This window comes from Lissotriton vulgaris, chromosome 10 (genome assembly GCF_964263255.1).
Source record: "Lissotriton vulgaris chromosome 10, aLisVul1.2, whole genome shotgun sequence".
Taxonomy (NCBI): domain Eukaryota; kingdom Metazoa; phylum Chordata; class Amphibia; order Caudata; family Salamandridae; genus Lissotriton; species Lissotriton vulgaris.
In genome coordinates, this window is record NC_141698.1 from 199,116,642 (window position 1) to 199,142,778 (window position 26,137).

At 48.5% G+C, this 26,137-nt stretch overlaps 1 protein-coding gene across 1 annotated transcript in view; it reads right to left on the reverse strand.

The window, feature by feature from the left end:
• Positions 1 to 26,137, reverse strand: part of OXSR1 (oxidative stress responsive kinase 1) — a 783,663-nt gene that overhangs the window by 628,303 nt on the left and 129,223 nt on the right. The window contains exon 2 of the mRNA XM_086940877.1: positions 12,607 to 12,719. Within this exon, the coding sequence (XP_086797003.1) occupies positions 12,607 to 12,719 (113 nt within the window). The remainder of the gene's footprint in view (positions 1 to 12,606; positions 12,720 to 26,137) is intronic.

Genomic DNA, 26,137 nt, shown 5'->3' on the forward strand with positions numbered 1-26,137 from the left:
ACTCACCTTCAGAAGACTCCTCAAGACCTAGCTCTTCGAGCAGTAGCAGCACCCCCCCTCTCCCCTCTGCGCCTTGGGACCCTCACAGGTAAGTAGTGCGCTTTACAAGTACTCCGATTGATTGATTAAGGCTAGGAACACCGTTTTTGGTTCTAGGTAATTGATGTGTCTGACCGCATCTTGCTGCGACCATATACCCCTCACCTTGAGTTCATGTGCGCGGCCCACCCCAGCTGGGAGGCGTCCGTTGTGATGGTCACTGTTGGAGTTGGTTGTGTGAATGGTTTCCCCTATGAAATGTTTTCCTTGTTCCACCACGCCATTTCCTGATGCACTGCATGTGTGACAACCACTAGATCTTCCCAACTCCCTGTTGCCTGTGACCATTGCTGCTATATCCCTTCCTGGAATGGTCTCATGTGTAGTCGAATATTTGGGAGCAGGTGGATGCACGCCGCCATCATTCCCACTAGCTTGCTCAACTTCCTCACTGTCAGAACTTGCCCCTTGCGGTAAAGACTTGTTTCCTTCAGTATCGCCAATGTTCTCTTCCTACTGGGAAACTCTTTGGCCTGTATGGTGTTGATCTCGGCCCCTAAGAATATTTTGATCTGCTCCGACTAGGTTGACGATTTTTTCCAATGATTTGAGAAACCCAGTTGGCTCAGTGTTTATACGACCTACTGGATATGTGGTTTGCAGTGGCTGTATGAACTTGCCTTTACAAGCCAGTCGTCAAGGTAGGGATATCAGTGTATTCCTTGCCTTCGTAGGTGCGCTGCTACTGCTGTTAGAAATTCTGTAAACAGCCTTGGTGTGGATTTGAGTCCGAATGACAGTACTGTGAACAGGTAGTGAGTTTGGTTGATCACAAACCTTAGTAGACGTTTGTGCTTGTGGTTGATGGGGATGTGCTTGTGGTTGATGGGAATGTACAAGTACGCATCCTTTAAATCTATAGCTGCCATGTAATCTCCTTGTAGGGAAGTCATTTTGAATCTTTGAGTTCTTATGAATCTGTTCAAGAAACTTAGATCTAGGATAGGTCTTAGTGTTTCATCCACCTTAGGCACGAGGAACTAAGTCGAGTAAACCCCCTTGTTCCTTTGGTTGTGTGGTTCTACCTCTATTGCCTCATTGCTGAGCAGCACCTGCGCTTCTAGTTGCAAGAGCGAAAGTTCCTTTGCAGAGTGTGCCTTGTTCCTTGGTTTTCTGTTTGGAGGTTGTTTCTCTAGCTCTATGCAGTATCCGTATTATATGATGTTTAGTATGCATTTGTCTGTTGTGACCTTCCTTCACTCCTGGAGGAAGTCCTTTATCCTGCCTCCTACTGGTGCTGTGTATTTCGAGGGACTGTTTTTTGTGGAACGTCAGGTTTCGGTTTTTCTCTCTTTCTGCCCACCCGAGGTGTTGCTAGGGTGGGTGTTTGCTTCATGGTGAAGTCACTTGGAGGAAAGCTGTTGGCCTCCTCTTCGTGTCTGTCCTCATCCGTTTGAGCCCCCTCAAAAGGACTGGCCCCGGGGCTGGTACAGCCAGCTCTGTTGTTGCTGTCCCTACTGCTGCTGGTCTTGGTTGTTCCCTGGATAGCTTTATTGGAACGTTTGGTGCGATGTGGTAGGTACGTTGCCCCCCTACCACCTGGCCTTCTAGCAGGTGTACTCCTTCTCATCCTTCTGAACTGCAGCGCTCCCATGGACCTTGCTGTCTGGTTGTCCTTTTTGAGCTGGGTTAACTTGTCAACTGGTGTGCCAAACAGTTGCTCTCAGGTAAACGGTGTATTCAGGATGTTGTTTTGCACCTCTGGCTTGAATCCCGAAATTCTAAGCCAGGCGTGTCTTCTCTGTCACTTCGATCATCATTTGTCTGCTGGACGTCTTCGCAGCATCCAAGGATGATTTTAAAATGTGTTCGCCATGCTTTTTCCCTCTTCTACTAGGTGAGCTGTTCCTTGTTGGTACTGGGCTGGTGGATGCTTCAGGAGTTGTTCCACTTCCTCCCAGTGCTGGAATGCGTGCCTGTTGATTAGGGCGTTGGAGTTAGCGATGCGCGATTGGATTGCCGCACTCCGCTCCACCTTCATCCCTGTGAGGTCCATCCTTCTACTCTCCTTGTCTGGAGGTGGTCAGACATTTGTGAGTAAATTAGCCCTTTTCCTAGCCGTTCCTGTAATTATGGAATCGGCTGGCACGGACCCCTGGATGTATGCAGGGTCCTTTAAGGAATGTTTATACTTTTTCTCCGCTCTTGCAGTCATTGCTTTGCATACCACTGGTTCTTTAAAGGCATCCCTTCCATGGACCAGAACACCAGGGAGCATGGGCAGGAACTGTCTCCTAGTTTGTTGAGGCAGTAAAGTTTCTAGGAGGAAACATGCCTTGGGCTTTTCCTCCAATTTTACCCCATAGGTCTGTGCAGCCTTTTGGATGATTATATTGTAGATCCCTATGTTGTCTGACGGTGAAGGCCTCGAACGGTATGGGTCTACCCCTTCTTCGGGCACATCTGCGTCAACGTCATGCCACTCAAAGTCTTGTGCCTCTGAGGAGGTAGAGTGCTGGTAGGTCTGCTGATCCTCGTCATCTACGACCTCAAAATAATGCATGGCTTCTTCCTCCTGTTCCTCAACCAGTTCAGGTGTTTTCGGAGGTTCAGCGTCCTCATTATCTTTCGACTTCAGGCACCGGTATCGACGGGATGGTTCATTGGCTCATCTTTTCGCCGAAGCCCCTTTTCCGCTGCAGGATGCTCGCCATTTCGGCCTCAAGCCTCCTCTTCTTCCTTTCCATCTCGGCGGCCTGTTCGGCGTCGAAAGTTGGAGCGCTTTGCTTTGAGGTCAAGGTAGTAGTTGGCCCTTCTTTTCTAGGCGCCGAGGTGTCCTTTTCAAGGGCATCCTCCTCCGACGACCTAGATTTTTCGCCATCTGGGAGTCCTTTTCGAAGGATCCGTTCAGCTGTTTGTCCTTGGGTACGGTTGCTTTCACCGAGTGTTTCGGTGGCAATGCTACCTTCAAGGGCTTAGCTTCGCCCTTTCGAGTGTCACTCGAGTGTCTGGGGGTCGACGATTTCCTTACCTCCTTCGACATCTTCTTACGGACCTCGACGACCATGCAGACTTCCAGTCCCTCTGCGATGTTGTCCTCCTCTCCACTGGAGAGGCCCAAGTCTATGTGCGAAGGAGGTGGCCCCTGCCCCTGCATTGTGTGGTTCGCCCTTCTCTGCCTCTCTTACTCTGAGGGTCTTGGGTGTGAACGCAGAGCACGCATTTCAGTCCTCGCTGTTGTGGTCGAGCGGCAGGCAGAGGTTGCAGACTGGATGTTGGTCCTTCTGGGCGTATTTGTGGTGACAATTGGTGCAAAACTTGAAAGGTGTTTTGTTCATCCCAGCGCTCAGGGAGCCCCCTGCAAACACATTCTCAGTTGAACGTCGAGATCTCGGTCGAAAACGAATATGCTACTTACCAGTTCTTGGCATGTAGGGCTGCTGACATTCATATCTGTGCATAGATCGCCGCCTAGTGTTGGGTCCGGATGATTGCACATTGTTGTCCTGGAAGAGTCTTCGAAGTATCACGAGATAGGTGGCTCCTCCCCTGGACTACAGTGCGCATGGGCATCGACTCCATCCTCAGATTGTTTTTAGCCATTGTGGCCAAGATGGAGTGAAACTCAGTGAATGATGACCATGCTAGAAGTATATGTGAATTCTGCAGCTGCTACAGGCGCCGGGGAGGAGGGCGGGCGATATGAATGTCAGCAGCCCTACATGCCAAGAACAGATGCATACTGGTAAGTAGCATATTCGGTTCGAGGCATGTGGGCTGCTGAATTCATATCTGTGCATAGAATACATAGCAGTCCCTCCATTAATGGCGGCCGCCCGTGCCAGCTGCAGCAGTTTGGAAAAGTGTTTTGAGAACAGCCTGCCCTACAGCTGCCTGCTGCACATCAACACAATAATGCTTTGTAAGTGTGTGTGTGTGGTAGACCATGTGGCTGCTCTACATATGTCTTCCAAAGGAATGTTTCCAAGGAATGCCATAGAGGCCCCCAACTTCCTGGTGGAGTGGGCCCTTGGTGGAATGGTGAGAGTACGTCTTGCTTTCAGATAGCAGATCTGGATACATTTAACGATCCACCTAGCAATACCAGCCTTGGAAATAGGGTTACCTTTGTGGTGTGGTGCAAAGGCGACAATGAGACACTCTGTTCATCACCACCCCCTTTTCTAAATCGTTTTTGAGCACTATAGGTGTGGCAGGGTATACTCAGACATGAGTCCCTTTCTCACTGCACCATCAAGATTCAAGCAAGCCAGGCCGAAGACGGCTGTAATGCCAGAAACCGGTCCCCGGAAGCTTGTTTCCTTCCCAGTATAAGAATTGGCTTGGTAGTTTGGTCTGCCCTGTTCCCATGATGCACTGGGTCAGGGACAGACTAATTTGCATGTAGCCAAGTTCTGAGCTGGGATGGTGCAGTGAGCTAAAAACGGTGATGGATCAAGCCCTGATCTGTTGACTGGGTATGAGTGTTCTGTTTAATTCAGATACTCTGTCCATCACCACCCCCTTTTCTGAATCATACAGTCGGAAGGCAAGTGCAGGTAGCCAAACTCTAGGACTTCAGGAGCTAGATCGCCAGGTTGAGCTGTTGCGGATCTGGATGCTGAATGTCGCCATGGCTCTGCGTCAGAAGGCTGGGTGTGAGACGTAGCCTCTGATGCGGTACCACGGATAGTTCCAGAAACGTGGTGTACCATGGTTGGCGAGCCCACGTTGGAGCAACCAGGATGAGAGTCATCGAGTGCTGCCTGAGCTTGCGTGCCACCAGCGGTATCAAGGGTGCGGAGGGAAAAGCGTACGCAAATTTGCCTGACCAGTTCATCCATATCGCATTGCCCTGCGACTGTGGGTGTGGGAACCTGGCAGCGAGGCTTTGGCATTTTGCGTTCTCCCTTGTGGCGAAGAGGTCGATCTCTGGATGACCCCACCTTTGGAAGTACGGTTGGAGTACTGATGGATGTATCTCCCACTCGTGCATTTGGTGGCTGTGCCTGCTGAGCAGGTCCGCCATCTGATTTTCCTTGCCCGGGAGGGGTTCCGCCATAAGGAAGATGTTCCTCTGAATGGCCCACTTCCACATGCTCTGAGCCAGATGAGACAGCTGCGGAGAGTGTGTTCCTCCCTGCTTCTGAATGTAGTACATTGCCGTCATGTTGTCCGTCCGGATCAACACGACCTTGTTGCACAGATGTACTTTGAAGGCTTTCAGTGCCATGAAGATCGCCATCAGTTCCAGAACATTGATGTGCATCTTCCTCTGCTGTTGCGTCCACAGCCCCTGCACAGTGTAATGGAGTACATGAGCTCCCCATCCCTGGAGAGAAGCGTTCGTCGTCAGGATGATCTGTGGCACAGGCTCTTGGAACGGTCGGCCCTTGCAAAGGTTGCGTGGATTCCACCAATGCAGAGAGTTGTATGCCCAACCGCTCACCAACACTAGGTCTTTCAACTGCCCGTGAGCCTGAGTCCACTGACGTGCTAAGCACTCCTGAAGCGGACGCATATGTAGCCTCACGTGCGAGACTATGGAAATGCAGGAGGCCATCATGCCTATCAACTGCATGAACACTCTTGCCTGAATTTTTGTATCAGCGATTGAATGCTGCTGACCCTCACTGAATTCGGCTGTGCTGTGGCCGCCAGAGTGTTTATGGTCGCACCCAGATACTGCCGTACATGGGCGGGCTAGAGGGGGGATTTTGGGTAATTCAGTGAGAATCCCAGATCGTGCAGGAGGTGAATGGTGTGGGACATGTGGGCGGCACATTGCTGGGCTGACTTCGCTTGGATGAGCCAGTCATCCAGATAGGGGTAGACGTGGATGTTCCGTCTCCTGAGATGCGCCGCCACCGTCGCCAGGCACTTTGTGAACACCCTGGGTGCCGTGGTGACACCGAAAGGCAAAACCTTGAACTGGTAGTGCTGGTTTTGGATGGTGAACCTGAGGTATTTCCTGTGTGAAAGGTGCAGTGGAATGTAAGAGTACGCATCCTTTAGGTCTAAAGTTGCGAGAAAATCCCCCTGCCTGAGCAACAGGATCACTTGCTGCAGGGTCAGCATATGGAAGTGCTCCGACAGGATGTAGTAGTTGAGTGGCCTGAGGTCCAGGATGGGCCTGAGGGACCCGTCCTTCTTTGGTATTACGAAGTACAGGGAGTAGACCCCTGTGCCTCTTTCTTGCATAGGCACGAGCTCTATTGCCCCTTTTTGCAGCATGACGGTGACCTCCTGCTGCAATAAGTGCAAGTGCTCGTCCGACATAGGACGGTGCCTTGGGGGCATGTTGGGTGGAGTGGATGTTAACTCCAGACAGTAACCGTATTGGATAAGTTTTCTGACCCACCTGTCCGTGATGGACTTCCAGACGGGCAGGAACTGCTGGAGTCTCCCCCCGTCGGGGTGCAGTGACAAGGCGTCACTGTTTGCTGGTGGTAGAGGGCCTGGAGCTGTTGTTGCCCCGTCCTCTGCCCTTGGCGCTGTTGCCACGATATCCACCTCGACTCTTGTTGGCGCAAGTAGTCTGGGTGTTGCCCTTGTAGTATTGCGTGGACTGGGAGAGCTGACCCCTTGAGACGCCTCTAGTGCTGGAGCGACGAAAGGACCCACCCCGAAACTGCTGGGACTGTAAGGCACCCATGGATTTTGCAGTGTCGGTGTCCTTTTTCATTTTTTCTAGGGTGGTGTCGACCTCTGGGCCAAACAGGTGATCTGGGTTAACCGTTTGGATCAGGATGGTGGTTTGTATGTCTGGCTTAAATCCAGAGATTCTCAGCCAGGCATGTCTCTGAAGCATAACACTAGTGTTTATAGCTCTGGCCGCGGTATCAGCTGCGTCCAGAGCGCACTTAATGGAAGCGTTAGAGATTAGCTTCCCTTCTTGAATCAGCATCTCAGCCCCTTCCTTTTATTGATCAGGCAGGTGTTGCAACAGGGTCTCTAGTGTATCGTAGTGCGCCCTGTCATAGCGTTCTAGAAGCGCCTGTGTGTTAGAAATGCGCCAGATGTTGGCTGCCTGTGCTGCCACCCTCTTCCCCGAAGCCTCAAAGACCTTGGATTCTTTGTCTGGGGGAGGAGCATCACCCGTAGTCTGAGAATTGGCCCTCTTCCGGGCATTCGAGACGACAAGGGAGTCCAGAGGCAACTGTCCTTTAATGTAGGTAGGATCAGTAGGCGCCGACTTGTATTTCTTGTCAATCCTAGGGTTGATCACCCTTGCCCTGGTAGGTTCTTTAAAGATCTCAGCAGCATGCTTTAAAACACCTTTTATCATAGGCAGAGTTTACAGTTTTTTCTGAAACTGAAAAAGTGTCAAAGAGGAAGTCCACATCCACAGGGTCAGCATGCAGCTGGACATTGTGATTGTTAGCAGCCCGTTCAATGAGGGCATTGAAAGCAGCAGAGTCTTCTGTAGGTGACGTCTTTGCAGAAAAGAGTTGAGGGTCTTGTCCTGAATGAGGATCCCCAGGGTCACCACCAGCTGCCCATGACTCATTTGTATCCTCAGGGTCTGTATAGACTGGATAACTGTATTCATACTCATCATCTCCCTCAGCAGCGTCCACATCCGAGTAAGTGGGCGACACATGAGTCTGTGGTGAAAGGGGTTCCACCAAGACTGGAGAGCAAGCAGAGTCCTTCTTCTTCTTGAGAGGGATCTTGTAAGACTCCAGTTGGGGTTCCGGGGTGATTTTCCACTTCAGGAGGGAAAGCCTGCCCGTTTCGGCGTCGATTAAGTGTTCCTGACGCTCATGCCCCGAAGGTTGTCGAGGTCGCGGGCCGTGAACCACCGACGACGCCTTCGGCGCCGAGGAGACCTTTCCGGGCACGCCGGCCACTGCCTTAGGAGCGAAGGCCTATGGCGCCATCTTGGGCGGCAACGTGAGGAGGATCGGCGTGGACGCCTTAACTGGTTTCTCCACAGGCTTCGCAGGCAGAGGGTCCTTCGGTTCGACCACCGCGGTGCCTTCACGGATGCGTTGCAGGGAGTCTGTCACCTTCTTGGTGAACGCGGCGGATGGACGCGCCGGTTCAACTGAGTCCTTCGAGGCCACTTTCGGAGTCGACTCACGGGGCGCAGCCCCCTTGGCCTTGTCGTCCGGAGCAGATTGCTGGGCCTCCAGGCGCGCAGCTCGTCAAAGCTTAAGTGTCTTCTTGGACCTGAAGCGTGAACAAGCCATACACTTGTCCTCATCGAGGTCCGGCGACAGACACTTGTTGCACACCGGGTGGACGTCGATGTGGGGGTACTTCGAGTTACAGACCGGACATCTCTTGAATGGACTTCGTTCCATGATGGATGGTCGATAGGTCAGGAGCGTCGACTAGGCCTTCCACGCCGAGAGCACGCAGGAGTACAGAATCTGGCTCGGAGCCGAGCTAGAAGAAGTAAAGCCGAACGCAAGACAATACAGATGTATAGACTAAAGACCTTTTGGTCTCAAGAAAGTTTTTCTATCGATTCCGACAAGAGGGAATTAAAGACATCTGAACCCAATGGCGGAAAAAAACAATCTGAGGATGGAGTCGATGCCCATGCGCACTGTAGTCCAGGGGAGGAGCCACCTATCTCGTGATACTTCGAAGACTCTTCCAGGACAACAATGTGCAATCATCCGGACCCAACACTAGGCGGCGATCTATGCACAGATATGAATTCAGCAGCCCACATGCCTCGAACCCTTATCCCTCATCGTCCCGGTTACCAGCCCAGTAGTCTGGTGTGCTGAAAACTTTGATTTTCAGTGATTTTCTTCTCTTTTCGTTGATTCCTCTTCCAAAACTCTGGAATTCTTCGGTCACGATCTAGACCCAACGGCGGTAAAAAAAGAATCTGAAGATGACGACCAAAGGTGGGGGCTTCAGCAGAAAGCGCGTCGACACCAAATGGTGGATTGTCGACGCCCACTTGGGCCAAGAAAGAAAAAGGGAGAGAAAATACTAAGTCTGGACCCAACCACTAGATGGCGGAATGGAATAATGCACAGCATAGTGAATCAAGAAAGATTCATGTTGCAAAACTGGCCTGACCTATGGCTGCCAGCCCCACAGACTCTGAGGGCATGAGGTCCTCAGCCATGCAGAGACTGGGAAGCTTGAGCACCATGGTGGCTGGGCTGGTAAAGATGCGGCTGGAAGCCCCTTCCATGGAGTGGGAGATAAACTGGGCTTGGCGAGATGCCATGGAAAAACCCATGGACCTGGCTTTAGGTTTGCTATCCTTTAAACGTTCGAGCGCTGAGTCCGCCTAGTCTTCAAAGAGGTGGGATCCATCAAACGACATGTTCATAAGAAAGGCTTGGGCATCCTCGGAAACACCAGTTATTCTTAGCCAGGCATGGTGCCGCAATTTCAACGAAGTAACAACTCTCCCAAGTGAGTCAGTCGTGTCCAGCCCACAACGAATCGTTAACTTAGCTGAATCTGTCCCATCAGCCTTAGCTTGAGAGACCATGGCCCAAGCCTCCACCCAGCGTCCAGGTGTACTGCTCATGAAAAACTTCCAGATCCAGGTGAGGAATCGACGGCTAGAAGTCTCTATCAGATCAAAGTGATAATAATAGGAAAGGGGGAATTGTACAGTGTCTTAAGTCATATAGGACGTAAATATTGGTTCACTTTGAGCACTGTGTCGTTTACTCTATGATCACTTACTCACTTACCACTGCATACGAATTGGTAATATATGTAATAGACAGAAATCACTAGCAGTCCATTGTTCTCTTTTTTTTTTTACTTTCATGTAATGTAGAAGGAACTTTATATTGCATTAGATGGTTGATTCCTCAGTATAGTTAAGAGGTTTCCAAGATTTGGAACGAGTCACATCAGACCAATGTTTATGTAATATATATTGACCCTGGTCCTCTTTGGAATATAGGGTTGTCCTTTTCTTGTGTTACATAGTCTGAAACAGGACGTCAGGCCTACCTTTGTAGTTGGGTTTTGGCAGTTTAAATACTACAATACGATCTGTCAAAATAAACCATTTTGACAGATAAAAACCTTCCTATTTAATATTAATAAGTTACCCCAATGCAGGGCTTGTTGCCCATAAGGCAGGGTGCATGGTATTTAAAAGTAGGACATGTAGAAATGTAATGTTAACATGTCCTTACGATGACTAGGACCCAAAAGCTATTTTTCACTGTGGCAGGCCTAGCTGTGCCACTTCAAAAACCAGAGTACAAATTAAAAATCCTCATACTGTATCACGAGTAGGACTAGCTAATATAGTTATTAAAAAATACAATTCAATGTGAAATTCAGATTTTTAATAAATACTTAAGAAACCTAAACTTTTAGTAAGCTACCTTTTTCCTGCCTGAAGTTTCTGGAGGCCACATTTTCATTTGCTCTCACACTTCTGCCAGCCAGTAATTAGCATTTGAATAGGTATGAAAAAGGTGCAAAGTGCCTCTCAGGAGTTAACAAGGCTGACCTGAATAGGCAGAAATTACTCCTCTGAACCAGACAGAATTTGCAAGGTAGGACTGAGCATAATTTTACAAATCATAGTGTCAAATCCTGCTCACGAGGTCCGATAGGTTTTACGTATAACACTCGGGCGCACTTAAAAAGGAGGGAAGCAGGATGCCAAATCAATTCTGAAGTATCCACTGTCTGGCTTTTGGAACCCCCTGTTTTGTTCTAGTGGACTTCTAACTCTGGGACTATTGTTGGTACTGTGACTGTTTCAAACTGTATTTTGGTGATAGATATGTGAGGATACTATTATTATGGTACATTCCCCACACACGCCTCCAGTACTCAAGTTGAGAGTAGCCGAAGATATCCGCCATCTTAAAGATGTCCAAAGTTGGTAGTTTAGCCATGTGAACCTTTACACTGTTTGAAAGGATGTGCTCAGGAGTCCATTCAACTCATTGGCTTGTGCCAGGCATAGATGTGGCACCCCCAGGTACCCGCTTCAGAATGCTACCGGACGAAGAACAGAAACAGGACTAGACATGTGGTCTATGACCAGAGAGGAGCCCTGAAGGACTGCACCTGCTTCCTCTTGTGCCTAGGACAAAGTCTCCATGGGACAGTTGGCGGACTTCTAGTTTAAACTACAAGGATAGAACAAGCTATAAGAGCCTTTCATGCAACTGCCAGCTGACCAGGGACAACTAGACCTGAACTGGAACCTGCTGATGGCCTCTGCTGATACCCTGTGAGTCTCTAAATGTCTCACCTGGGGTTGTGGGAGTCTTTAGAAGGGTACTCTGCGGTGGATTGGGATTAAAGGACTATAGTTGGAAGGGAAAATCTTTCACCAGGACGAACCTAGTAGCTGCATCTGACTCCCACTCCATTATGTTTAACCTCATTGTGTCTAGGTCTCAGTCTACCGCAATCATTGACTATCATTGGAACTTCGTGATTTTTTCATGCTATTCCCAATTAAAACTTTAAAATGCTTGTCTCTGGTTCTCCTTAATGGATTGTTGTCATTTTGTTGTTGAAATCATAAGCTTTAGTTCTGCTGGGGATTTTTATTGTTTTACATTTCGACTTTATTACTATTTTGGTAATACAGAAAAACTTTACACATTGCCTCAAGTTAAGCCAGTCTGCTCTGTGCCATAGCTACCAGCCAGTTAAACTCAGGTGAATTTAGAAGCATTAAGGGCTCATGGGTTGTAAAATTTATGTGAGGTGGGTAGTCACCCACCCCAATAAAAAATTCAGTTTTTTAAAGTGTGTAAATATTAAACATAAAAAGAGTGGGTGGGCGGCAAGAAGATGCATGATGTGAACTGAGGGAATGTATGCTGGGGATAGCTATAAGAGGTGTGGATTATGGGAGGTGAGATAGCACTGACGCAGGGTGAATTTGAATATATTTTGAATGCAATAGAGGAATAGAGGTAATACTATAGCAAGGTGATGACAGAGTGGATGAGGGCTAAGAGTGACCAGACTTCCCTTTGACGTCTCGCCCTAAACAGAGAATGGGGTTAGAGCTAATTACAAGTAAGAGGGCGGAGAACATCAGGCGTCAGTGAGCTTCTTACTAAGTTACACTCCTCAAAATGCAGTCGAGCACACTGCAATGAATACAGGACATGTTAGTAGAGAGCGTTTTCTTTTGTTGAACGATACATAAAATATTTTACTTCTACTCGTGCCATTGTACATTTTGAACAGCAGTCATAAGAAATTGGTGGCACTTTAAAACTAAGAATACCATCTGCAATACCCCTCTCGGATTCATTGGCTCCTTTCACGAAATGGTAGCGAGCAGCTGTACACACAATTATGCATTTTCTGTTGTACCAACATTTTTAGGTAAAGTGCAATAAGTGTAATTTCAGGGATAAAACTGAAAATAAGTAAATAAAATGATGCTCTATAAACAAGAGCAGTAACTATTGCTGCAGTGAAGGGGAAGGCAAAACCAGAGGTGGGTAGCCATAGAAATAGGGAGCTTAAATGTACCAGCTGCCACATATCTGCATTCAAATTTGATATTTCTACATTATCAAAATCGTTAAAGATGGCTTTCAATGTAAGCCCAAATCGGCCATTTCTAAATTGTATATTTACCAAAAGCTCATCCATGCTGGTTTGGCATTTTTCTAGATTGATCCTCTTTATTGCCACCTTCTCTTTCTTTGGAATACAGTAGGCTGCTTGCACAACAGCAGTAGCTCCACTTCCTAAAAGAAGGCACAAATTATAGAAAGGAGTTAGCATTTGTTTCAGATATTTTCCAATATCGCTGACTTACGTACCTCTGATCTAAGCTTTTTGTGGTGAAATACCAAATAAAAACTTGGATAACTGGGCCTCTACAGTTGCAGTTTTTATGATGCATACATCTGAGCATTTGTCTAGTTTTTACTGAAAAATTTGACAAAACCAACACTTCGGAAACCGCACATCTGGTTTCCTTCCATCTGATACTTTTACTCCTCTCACGAATGGTACACAGTGTACAGTTTTGAGTTTCTAGATCCAACTGTCAATGGCTGCAAATACCATGGCACTTGTTAAAGATAAGTTTATGTTGAGCATGGATGTAAAAAATGGATTTGTTATTTAATGATGCAGAACATAAGAACTAATTTTAGAATCAGAAGGCCCAATAGACAATTGGTAAATACGTTTCCAAGAGCAATTTAATCTCTTCTATTACGAAGTGGCCTACACACCATTCTATCAAAAGAACACACATCTCCTCTACAACATAACAAAAGTATACTACACATTCTGCTATTCAACAGTTTTGGATATACATAATATATACAAATCATGCCTGTCCCATTTCTTTGTTCAAAGTAATGACCTGTCAACCATTTGGGCATTTAGAAATTCTTCTTACAACTGTAAACTTGCTTCTCTGCTGGAAGGCCATTGCGGGTGACACAATGTACGCAGCCATCTCCTATCAAAATATGCAATCTTCGTCACCTTACAAACATTACATACATTACATACATTTGAATCAACTAAATTCTACCACTTCAGACAACAGACCTTCACAAGTATTTATGCTCCCCCAACAAGAGCAAAGCAGGTCCGAACTGACCTTACAAACCTGCTACTGGCGCTCCACAGGGTCCGACAGTTAGTGAAAAAGACTTGAAAGATGCTATGGAACGATCAACAGCCATATATCTGAGACTTCAGCAACACAAAGTAGCTCAGATTTGGCGAACTGTGTCCTATGCATGGGCCCTTCCGCTATCTGACGAATAGGGCGCATGCAAGAACCAGCATATATGTACTACTCTGCCCAGTACCATTCGTTCACCAGGTTGGATCACATTTTCATGTCAGCCACTGAACTAGCTTGGGTGCATGGAGCATGTATTTGCCCCTGGGTCCATCGGTTCACCCCTCTGTGGAGATAACCCTTGCGCATAAAGAAGGCGAGGGTAGTGTAGATAAAATACTTTGCTGTTAGTAGAGGATTATTTTAAAAAGAAATCTAAACGGAAAAAACAACATTCTTTCAAGCGAATTTCGCCTCCTTCAAGTCAACACACACTCTTTGGAAGGCCCTCAAGGCAGGGGGAAAACGATTTCTCATACAAGACTCAAAGAGAACCATATGGAGTTATAGATTAACCCACTGTAATACCAACTGTGGCAGTTAATGCAATAGTACGCGGCCTGTGCTGACAATGTAGCAGCCAAGCAATTGGGGAAGGTAACACCACCACTAATAGCCCTAGACTCGGCAAACTCACTTGGTTGGCCACAAAAAGGATTTGATACAAGACAGGGGATAAAACAGGAACACTGTTCTACTTGCTGGTCACCAGTGAGTTGCTCTCCAGACGGGCAAATTATCATACAACCCCCTTTCAACCACCCCTTTCTGATTAAAGGAATCAATCTGCCACTGATGAAGGATCTCCCCGTAGATAAACGAACAATGGATAGACATGAGAATCTAGAGCAACACTAACTGCAGAGGAGTAGGAGGATTCGAGGAGTAGCTTGCAGTTGGGGAAAGCTTTCGGCAAACAGTTTTCCAGTCAAATTTTACAGACACTATAAAACACTTAACCCGTCATCTCCTTAATGAGTTTCTAGAGTCTATACTGGAGGGTGTCTTCACCAATCTGGAAACCGCTTTAGTTGCGATATTACATAAGATATGCAGAGCGACAAATGAATGCTGCTCATACTGACCTATTTCACTTCGAAACCTAGAGGTTAAAATCTTTGCCAAAGTATTAGCCACAAGACTATCCAATTTCGTTCTGTCACCAACTCAATCAGACCAAAGTGCTGTGTCTCGGGTAGAAATACACAGCATTGCATTAAAAGGGTCAAGTTTGGCAGTGTCAAGGGCAGGAAAACTGGCAGACAGAAAACAGTGATGCTATCAATCAATCAAAGCATTTATATAGCGCACTACTCACCAGGAGGGTCTCAAGGCGCTAGGGGAGGGGGGTCCGCTACTGCTCCAACCGCCAGGTCTTGAGTTGCTTCCTGAAGGCGAAGTGGTCCTGGGTCAGGCGGAGGTGGGTCGGGAGTTCCTTGTCTTGGCGGCGAGGTAGGAGAAGGACCGTCCCCCTGTGGTGGCTCTTCGGATGCGGGAGACGGCGGCGAGGGCGTGGCCGGTCGATCGAAGTTGGCGTTTGGGAGCGTAGAAGTTGAGGCGGCTGTTGAGGTATCCTGGGCCTTGGCTGTGTAGGGCTTTGTGTGCGTGGGTGAGGAGACGGAAGGTGATTCTCTTGTTGACCGGGAGCCAGTGCAGGTCTCTCAGGTGTCCGGAGATGTGGCTGCAACGGGGGATGTCCAGGATGAGTCGTGCTGAGGCGTTCTGGATTCGCTGGAGTCTCTTCTGGAGTTTGGCGATGGTTCCGGCGTAGAGGGAGTTGCCGTAGTCCAGACGGCTGGTGACGAGGGCCTGGGTGACCGTCTTCCTGGTCTCGGAGGGGATCCACCGGAAGATCTTACATAGCATGCGCAGGATGTTGAAGCACGACGAGGAGACGGCGTTTACTTGTCTGGTCATGGAGAGGGAGGAGTCCAGGATGAAGCCCAGGTTGCGTGCGTGGTCTGTTGGTTTGGGTGCGCTGCCTAAGGCGGGGGGCCACTAGGAGTCGTCCCAGGCGGAGGGTGAGGATCCCAGGATGAGGACTTCCGTCTTGTCTGAGTTCAATTTCAGGCGGCTGTTCTTCATCCATTCGGCTACCTCTTTCATCCCTACGTGAAGGTTGGCTCTGGCGGGGTCGTTGGTGAGGGAGAGGATCAGCTGGGTGTCGTCGGCGTACGAGATGATGTTGAGGTTGTGTTGGCGTGCGATGTCTGCGAGGGGGCTCATGTAGACGTTGAAGAGGGTTGGACTGAGCGAGGAGCCTTGAGGAACGCCGCAGATTACTTCGGTGGCTTCAGATCTGAACGGGGGGAGGCGGACTCTGTGTCCTTCCGGCAAGGAAGGAGATGATCCACTCCAGTGCCTTCTCCTGGATTCCGACGTTGCTGAGGCGCTGCACTAGTGTACGGTGGCAGACAGTGTCGAAGGCCGCGGAGAGGTCTAAGTCAAGTCAAGTCAAGTCATAAAATTTGTATAGCGCACTACATACCCAGAGGGTTTCAAGGCGCTTAGGAAGGGGAGGGGGATTATTTGTCAAATATCCACGTTTTAAGCTGTTTTCTGAACGCTAGGTGATTCTGGGTGAGGCGAAGGTAGGCGGGGAGTGAGTTCCATGTTTTGGCCGCCAGGTATGAAAAGGATCTGCCTCCCATGGTGGTCTTGTTGATGCGAGGTACAGTGGCGAAGGCTTGGCTGGAAGAGCGAAGTTGGCGGGAGGGGGTGTAGAAGGACAGTCGAGAGTTGAGGCAATCTGGTCCGATATCGTAGAGTGATTTGTGTGCGTGGGTAAGCAGTCTGAACGTGATCCTCTTATTGACGGGTAGCCAGTGGAGGTCTTTAAGGTGACCAGATATGTGTTCGTTGCGTGGGATGTCTAATATGAGCCTGGCTGAGGCGTTTTGGATTCGTTGTAGCTTCTTCTGGAGTTTAGCGGTGGAGCCTGCGTAGAGAGTGTTTCCGTAGTCCAGTCGGCTCGTGACTAGAGCGTGGGTGACTGTTTTCCTTGTTTCGGAGGGGATCCAGCGAAATGTTTTTCTGAGCATGCGAAGAATGTTAAAGCAGGAGGAGGATACGGCGTTGACTTGTCTGTTCATTGAGAGTGAAGAGTCCAGGATCACGCCAAGGTTCCGTGCGTGGTTTGTCGGGATGGGTGCTTTTCCAAGGGCTTCTGGCCACCAGGAGTCGTCCCATGCAGAGGGGGATGTGCCTAAGATGAGGACTTCTGTTTTGTCTGAGTTCAGTTTCAGACGGCTTTGTTTCATCCATTCGGCGACTTCTTTCATTCCTTCGTGTAGGTTAGTTTTGGCTGTGCTGGGGTCCTTGGTGAGAGAGAGGATCAGTTGAGTGTCGTCCGCGTAAGAGATGATGTTGAGGTTGTGTTGGCGGGCGATGGCCGCAAGGATGAGGATGAGGGCTGCTGTTTCTCCATTGTCAAAAATATTTACAACAAGGGGTGGTGAGGGACAAAGTCTCTGAATTAAACAGAATACTCTCACCCAGTCAAGAGATCAGGGCTAGATCCAACACCGTTTTTTAGCTCACTGCACCATCCCAGTTTCAGAACCTGGCTGTATGCAAATTAGTCTGTTCCTGTCCCAGTGCATGATGGGAACAGGGCAAACCAAACTACAAAAGCCAATTCTTACACTGGGAAGGAAACAAGCTACCGGGGACCGGTTTCTGGCATTTCAGCCTCTTCGGCCCGGCTTGCTTGAATCCTGATGGTGCAATGAGCAAGGGACTCACATCTGAGTATACCCTTCCACGCTTAGGGTGGACAAAAATATTTACAACAAGGGGTGGTGAGGGACAAAGTCTCTGAATTAAACAGAATACTCTCACCCAGTCAAGAGATCAGGGCTAGATCCAACACCGTTTTTTAGCTCACTGCACCATCCCAGTTTCAGAACCTGGCTGTATGCAAATTAGTCTGTTCCTGTCCCAGTGCATGATGGGAACAGGGCAAACCAAACTACAAAAGCCAATTCTTACACTGGGAAGGAAACAAGCTACCGGGGACCGGTTTCTGGCATTTCAGCCTCTTCGGCCCGGCTTGCTTGAATCCTGATGGTGCAATGAGCAAGGGACTCACATCTGAGTATACCCTTCCACGCTTAGGGTGGACAAAAATATTTACAACAAGGGGTGGTGAGGGACAAAGTCTCTGAATTAAACAGAATACTCTCACCCAGTCAAGAGATCAGGGCTAGATCCAACACCGTTTTTTAGCTCACTGCACCATCCCAGTTTCAGAACCTGGCTGTATGCAAATTAGTCTGTTCCTGTCCCAGTGCATGATGGGAACAGGGCAAACCAAACTACAAAAGCCAATTCTTACACTGGGAAGGAAACAAGCTACCGGGGACCGGTTACTGGCATTTCAGCCTCTTCGGCCCGGCTTGCTTGAATCCTGATGGTGCAATGAGCAAGGGACTCACATCTGAGTATACCCTTCCACGCTTAGGGTGGACAAAAATATTTACAACAAGGGGTGGTGAGGGACAAAGTCTCTGAATTAAACAGAATACTCTCACCCAGTCAAGAGATCAGGGCTAGATCCAACACCGTTTTTTAGCTCACTGCACCATCCCAGTTTCAGAACCTGGCTGTATGCAAATTAGTCTGTTCCTGTCCCAGTGCATGATGGGAACAGGGCAAACCAAACTACAAAAGCCAATTCTTACACTGGGAAGGAAACAAGCTACCGGGGACCGGTTTCTGGCATTTCAGCCTCTTCGGCCCGGCTTGCTTGAATCCTGATGGTGCAATGAGCAAGGGACTCACATCTGAGTATACCCTTCCACGCTTAGGGTGGACAAAAATATTTACAACAAGGGGTGGTGAGGGACAAAGTCTCTGAATTAAACAGAATACTCTCACCCAGTCAAGAGATCAGGGCTAGATCCAACACCGTTTTTTAGCTCACTGCACCATCCCAGTTTCAGAACCTGGCTGTATGCAAATTAGTCTGTTCCTGTCCCAGTGCATGATGGGAACAGGGCAAACCAAACTACAAAAGCCAATTCTTACACTGGGAAGGAAACAAGCTACCGGGGACCGGTTTCTGGCATTTCAGCCTCTTCGGCCCGGCTTGCTTGAATCCTGATGGTGCAATGAGCAAGGGACTCACATCTGATCTAGCTTGTCTCCTTTCTGGTAAAGAATTGGCTTGGTAGTTTAGTCTGCCCTGCTCCCATGATGCACTGGGCCAGGGACAGACTGATTTGCATATAGCCAGGTTCTGAGCTGGGATGGGGCAGTGAGATAAATAACGGTGATGGATCAAGCCCTGATCTTTGGACTGGGTAAGAGTGGTCTGCTCAATTCAGACACTCTGTTCATCACCACCCCCTTTTGTAAATCGTTTCTCCATTGTCAAGCAGGGCTCGGATGTCATCGGTGGCTGCGATCAGGGCGGTCTCGTGCTGTGGTTGGCCCGGAAGCCAGACTGCGAGAGGTCGAGGGATCCGTTCGTCTCGAGGAAGGCGCTCAGCTGCTTGTTGACGGTCTTCTCGATGACTTTTGCAGGGAAAGGGAGCAGCGAGATGGGGCGGTAGTTCTTGAGGTCGGTGGGGTCGGCTGATGGCTTCTTTAGTAGAGCGCTGAGTTTGGCGTGCTTCCAGCTCTCCGGGAAGGTAGCGGTGTCGAAGGAGGTGTTGATGATGTTCCGCAGGTGGGGTGCGATGACAGCGTCGGCCTTGTTGAAGACGTGGTGCGGGCAAGGGTCGGTCGGAGATCCGGAGTGGATGGAGTTCATCGTGCGGACGGTGTCTTCAGTGCTGATCGGGGTCCAGGCGCGGAGGGTGGTGGTGGGGGGCGGTGGTTCGGTCGTGGCGTGCGTCGGTTGAGTGCTGAAGCTGTTGTGTATGTCCGCGATCTTGTTGTGGAAGTAGGAGGCGAGGGAGTTGCAGAGGTCTTGCGAAGGGGTGATGTTGTTTCCGGCATTGGGGTTGTAGAGCTCTTTAACGATGCTGAAGAGTTCCTTGCTGTTGTGTGCGTTGTTGTCCAGTCGTTCCTTGAATGCAGTTGTCTTGGTGGCGTGGATAAGTTGGTGGTGTTTTCGGGTGGCGAGCTTGAGGGCAGTCATGTTGTCCGGTGTTGGGTCTCTGCGCCAGGTTCTCTCGAGGGCTCGGCAGTTCTTCTTGGAGCTCTTGAGTTAGTCGGTGAACCATGGGGCTTTCTTGCTGCCAGGTCTGCTAGGCGGGGTCCTCAGGGGGGGCGAGGTCGTCTGCGCAGTCGCTGATCCACTTAGTGAGGTTGGTGGCCGCTTGGCTGGGGTTTGTTGCGCTGGTGGGTGGGTTCTTGCTCAGGGAAGTTGCGAGATGGTCGGCTGTGATCTTGTTCCAGCTTCTGCGTGCAACCTGTTGCTGGTGGTGGTGGCTCGTGGTCCTTCTGAAGCTGAAGTGGACGCAGCTGTGGTCCGTCCAGTGGAGTCCGGTGGCGTGGCTGAAGGTGAGGTCCTTGCTGGATGAGAAGACTGGGTCGAGTGTGTGTCCGGCGTAGTGGGTGGCGGTGGTCACCAGCTGCTTGAGTCCGAGGTTTGCGAGGTTGTCCAGCAGGGTGGTGGTGTTGCGGTCGTTGTTGTTCTCCAGGTGGAAGTTGAGGTCCCCGAGGAGGATGTAGTCAGCGGAGGGGAGGGCATGCGGGCTGATGAAGTCGGCGATGTCTTCGCTGAATTGTGTGCGTGGTCCCGGGGGTCTGTAGATGAGGGTGCCTCTGAGGGTGGTCTTGGGGTTGATGTGGACCTGGAAGTGCAGGTGCTCGGCGGGTGCGGAGGTGTCGTCGGTGCTGGTCGTGATGCGGATGGTGTTCTTGTGGATGATGGCGATGCCTCCTCCGGTCTGGTTGATGCGGTCCATTTGGATGATCTTGTAGCCGTCTGGGATGGCGATGTCGGGTGCTGAAGAGGCGTTCATCCAGGTTTCCGAGGAAGGCGACGTCTGGTGAAGTTGTGTCGAGCGGGTTCCAGAGCTCGACGGCGTGTCTGTGGACAGAGCGGGTGTTGAGCAGGATGCATTTCAGGTGGCTGCTGCTGTTGCTCGTCTTGGTTGGTGCTTGAGTAGTGCAGGTCCGGATGCAGGTGAACTTGCAGGAGTGGCAGCAGAAGGGTCCGTGGGTGCGTCTCGGGGTGGCTCGGTAGCAGCCCGGAGTCGGCCGGCGTTGAGTGCGTAGAGTTCAGTGGTGTCGTAGGTCCGGTGGGTGGGCTGGGGTCTGCGGGAGCCAGGGGTCCTGGCACTGGGCGCGGTCCACGTGCCCGCTGCGCATGCACGTGGACTCCGCCATAAATGGCGTAGTGGGGGGGCGGAGCGAGGGCGGAGCAGCTGGGAGGCGGGAGCGGGGTGGACCAATGGGCGGGAATTAAGAGCGAAGCTGGGCGGGCCGCAGGGGAGCAGCGGCGGGGAGGGGGACAAGCGGCGGGAGGACACGAGGACGGCACAGGAGGCACAATTAGGGGAAAATACAAGTCAACACAGTACAGAACACAGAATAACCAAGCAAACGCTGTACACAGGCGAAAGGATCGCTACGCCGAGCAGGGGCACAATGCAGGAAGTGAGCCGGTAGAGTGACGGTCCAGGCACACGCCTGTGCGAGGCGCAGCGGAGGGGTCGGGGGTCCCGGCACTCAGTGAGGGAGCTGCGCGGTGTGTGGAGCGACCAGCCCTGCAGGCTATTGGATTTTGATTCCTTTAATTAGAAGTTCCCCATGCACTGTGGAAAATACATTATGGCCTGTGCTTCCGGTCATAGTTAGCACTGCCCTCAAGCTACAGTGTGACTGAAGGGAGTCTTGCCGGACTTCTTTCATATAATTTGAGGTACTAGGCAGGGTTGTCCACTCTCCCCTCTCCTTTTCAGTTAAACAATAGAGCCTACTGGCCAATTGGATACAATATGATGCATAGGGGTTGGAAATTCAATGGGTAGGCAGCACAGCGGGTCACATAAGCTTACATACGGATGGTCATACTTTTCGTATACGCGCCACAAACTACAGGTTCAAGTAGATCGTTTTAAATACTTCTGAGTATGCATCACCTGGAGTAGAGAAAAGGGCTGGATGTACAGCCTCAGTATGAGATCTTACACAGGGATTTTAGAAAAGTGGTCTCCAACCTTTTCAGTATGAAAGTCATCCCAAGCTACCAATATTATTAGTGTTGTAATAGTGACCTTATCACACAAGATTACATTAGTGGTGACCATAAGCAAGATGAACAGTGAACTCCCTCAGTGCATCAGGCAGAGTTGCCGAAGTCATGTAAATAATCCTTTATCAATTGGAAGGTCTCTAAATGATTAAGACCTAACAGCCATGCACCTGGCAACAAGGTATTAATATAAGTAATACATCTCCCCAGTGCAGTGCCACCTGATTTATCACTCCAATATTTGCTTTAAATGTATTTTTAAAATTATGAGATTTCAAAAAGCTCACAATTTTGTCATGAATACACACTTTTACATTTTGGTCAACACAGACTAATTCAAGCAACCAAAAGTGTCTAAGTTAGTAGGCTGGGCGGCACACAGGATAACTACTTGCAGGTAGGTAGAGAGCTACCAGCAAGCTCATGAGACACTCGTTGGAGAAGCCTGCTTTAGAGGATGGAGTAAATTGCCCTTAACCATTATTGGCTGAGTACCACTATATACAATGAATGCACTGTCCAGACTCCCATACACACTACAAAATGTCCCATATACAACAAAACAATTATTTGCCAACTAAAAGGGGGAAAGTGATCATTTCTGTGGTTGGTCATGGGCAGAGAGTACTGGGCGAGTGAGGGGTTAACTGAAACTTGTTACATTTGATAAATGTACACAATCTGTGTAGGACAGAGGCATGGGAATGTTGAACATTCTACTTTACTATCAGGTATCCAAACTAGTGTTGGTGAATAACTGGCTGTGGGAGATCAAAGACGACAGAGAACTCCGCCTAGCCAGGCAGACCATGGGGGGATATCCATTCGTAAGGGGAGGGGGGGGGGGGGGGTTGCGTGGTAACACAATCCCCAGAAGTTCTACATTATCCACAATGGCAACCCTGTAAAATTAATTCAGTTAAAAAATAAAATCATGAAAAGCACGAACTGATGGCACAGGAAATGGTTGGCCAGAAGGTAATGTTTACTGCTTTAAGGCCTGAGACAGCACAGGCATTTCCACCTAAGGTAATATAGGAAAGGGAACTTCTTTGTAGAGTTTTTTTCATCTTACAGGAAGAATTCCAGTTATACAAAATGCAATTTTACAGATTCTTACAACTCAGACATGCACAAGAGGTAAATCACAGATACTGACTCTCAGAATTAATTTCCTTACAGGGCAAATAATAATGGAACATAAAAAGGGCACCATTTCTAACATATACAAAACACCTGTATGTAATTCCTCATGCAGCGAGCGGGAGGCCAGAAGGAAGAAAAATGTAGGCCAGTTGAAAGAGGCCGGTTGGATAGAAGCACTAATGGCCCCACAAGATGTATCAATATTGGCTAGGCTGTAGCTGATAAAGCTTAATTATTTACACACACTTGATTACATTCCAACCTGGCTTAGATTTATGGGAAAGATACAGTTGGCCATATCTTATAGATGCAATTTAGACAGAGGAGAATGCTTTTATAAGACAACCACTCGATATTTGTGACCACCTGCTATATGTACAAAGCTATCTCCTTAAAAGGTATGTAGGTATGTTCAGATTATCCACAAAATAACGAGGATATATATACATATATATATATACATATATATATATATATATATATATATATATAGACACACATACGTAAAACAACATTCGCGCATTCATGCAGCAATTTTGTCACTTACAAATATTGTTTTTCTAAGTGTATTTACGTTTACAGAAATCAATTTGGATTGACATTGACAAACCAGTAAGCATATAATATTGTTTCTGTTTCTGATGCAACAAAGTTACAAAGACATAGCGTTAATGTGCACTGTTTCTTTAATTTGTTTGTATCTGGCATTGGTAGAACCATGTGACTCACGTTTGGAAGGTGGGGCCCGAAAGGGTGGGTCTACACTGCATAGATAAAAGAATTTTCCATTTTGTGTAATGTGGTGTGTGAACAAGACTACGTCAGTAGTCGAAACGTTACATTTTGGGAGGCACAAGGAATAAATAACATCTTGCCTGGAGAACGTGGGGTCTGTCTCTTCTTTCGCCGCTGCATGTGGAGGTTTGAAGACTTTGCTGATAGTGATATATATATATATATATATATATATATATATATATATATATATATATATATATATATATATCACTATTATCGGACCATTATCACACAATACACAGGATGTGTGGTTTCCAACCAACCCTTCCACAGTACAGTACAGTCACTCCACAAAAATGCTTATAAAGTCTCTTTATAGACATTCATCCTCAGTGTCCTCAAGTGCTAGCAACAACACACTCTTTCAAACTCCTCAGAACTACCAATTACTCAATCCTCTACAACTCTGCACTCTTCGTTTATTCACCGGTTTCAACCAGAAATCCACTTCAAAATCCAGCTGACATCTTCCGGGCTATCTCATTTTCATAACCTCCATTACTCTCTGTTAGAACTGGCTATTTCTGGTAGGCTAAGGCTGACGCCAAAGCCAGGCAGAAACCACCATTCTAGTCAGGGCAAGGAAGTCACACGCCAAGATAACCTCTGCTCACCCCCTTGGTAGCTTGGCTCAAGCAGTAAGGCTAAACTCGGAGGCAATGTGTAAAGCATTTGCGCCAGCGCACAACAGCAACAACATACTAGGCACACCACAAAAGAGACTCTACACAAGGTTATTATAAAAATAACTTTTATTGTAAAAACATATCAGATAAAGTCACACATACATTGTGCCAACTGGCACGGGCAATATTCACAGGGATTATGTACACCAGACAGGGCCACAAGGGCCACTGTCATATTCAGATATAGCACTTCTAGATAAATATAAAATAATAATCAAAGATAACAACCAGTAACCACTGGTAACAGGAACCAGGACCTTAATAGGACCACCTGTACTAAGAAAGAAGAACCACCCAAGTATCACCCAGCATTTAGGGGTCTAAGAAAGAATACATTACTCATGATGCAATAAACCTACATTCAGAGGAGTAATAAGGGAAAGAAAACACACATGATGCAATAACACATTCAGAGGTGCATAATAAATCAATAGCGCAAAAACTCACATTAGTAATAACTATTAAAAAGCATAGAAATCACATTGCGCCAACCCTACATAAGCCACTACCTGTGGCAGTCCCTAGGCCAACTGGCCTGGTGGGGCAAGGATGCCCTGTGTCCAATGTCAGGGCGCGCTGCCATGTAGCGCCAGTCCAAAAGTACAAAAAGCCTAAACCTGGCAGCTGCCCACAAATTGCTGGGCAACTGGGAACATCACAGAAACTTTGGCAGGGGCTCTGAAATGAAGGGGTGCCCCTTGAGCACAAACTGCGCCACATTGAGCCACACAGGCTCTGAAACAAATATCTCTCTGAAGCCCTCTGGCTCCTCAGCAAAATGTCCCCCCTGAGCCTAACAGGCTCTTCAGCAAATAGGGGGTCGTGGGAGCCCCTCTCTGGGGGGCTCGAAATCGCTACAGTGCCCCTATTATTATTTTAACATTTATTAAGCGCGGCGAATACCCGTAGGCGTCTCGGCGCTGGCGTAAGGGATGGATCAGTATTTTAGAAGACCTAACAAAAAAGTGGAGCTATTGGTCAAATAACCAAGTCTTGAGTTGTTTGCGAAATATGAACAGGGAAGGGCTGGTCCTAATGTGTAGAGGAAGGGTGTTCCAGAGTTTGGGGGCGGCAACCAGAAAGCGCCTGTCACCCCAAGTGACTGTTCTGGTACGAGGCACTACTAGGTGATTGTGGTGAGAGGAGCGAAGGGAACGGGTTGGGGTATAGTGATGAAGATTATGTTTGAGGAAGTAGGGGCCTTGGTTATTGAGTGCCTTGTAAAGAATACACAATGATTTAAATTTTATACGGCTACGTATCGGAAGCCAGTGAAGTTCCCTGATGGTGTTTGAGACCGATGCAAACTTGGGAAGTCCCGCCAGCATCCGGGCGGCAGCATTTTGAATGGACTGCATCTTGTTAGTCACCCGGGATTGTGCATTTAGGAATAGAGCATTACAATAGTCCAGTGCGGACAGGACTAGTGAGCTGACCAGAGTTCTCCCAGCAGTGTCCGGTAGATATGGTAGTAATTTCCTGATCATTCTGAGTTTCATATGAGCAGTCGCCGCAGTCTTGTTAGCGTGTGCCATGAAATTTAGACCTGCATCAAAGGTGATACCCAGATTTCTGACTTTAAGAGCTGGGCTGGGAGGAGTTCCAAACGATGTTGGCCACCATTCTGGTGACCAGGCCGGAGAAAGGTGACCGAAGATGACCACTTCAGTTTTATCTGAATTAAGTTTGAGACAATTCGTGGCCTAGAGCCTAACAGGCCCTAAAAGCAACTTGGGCCAT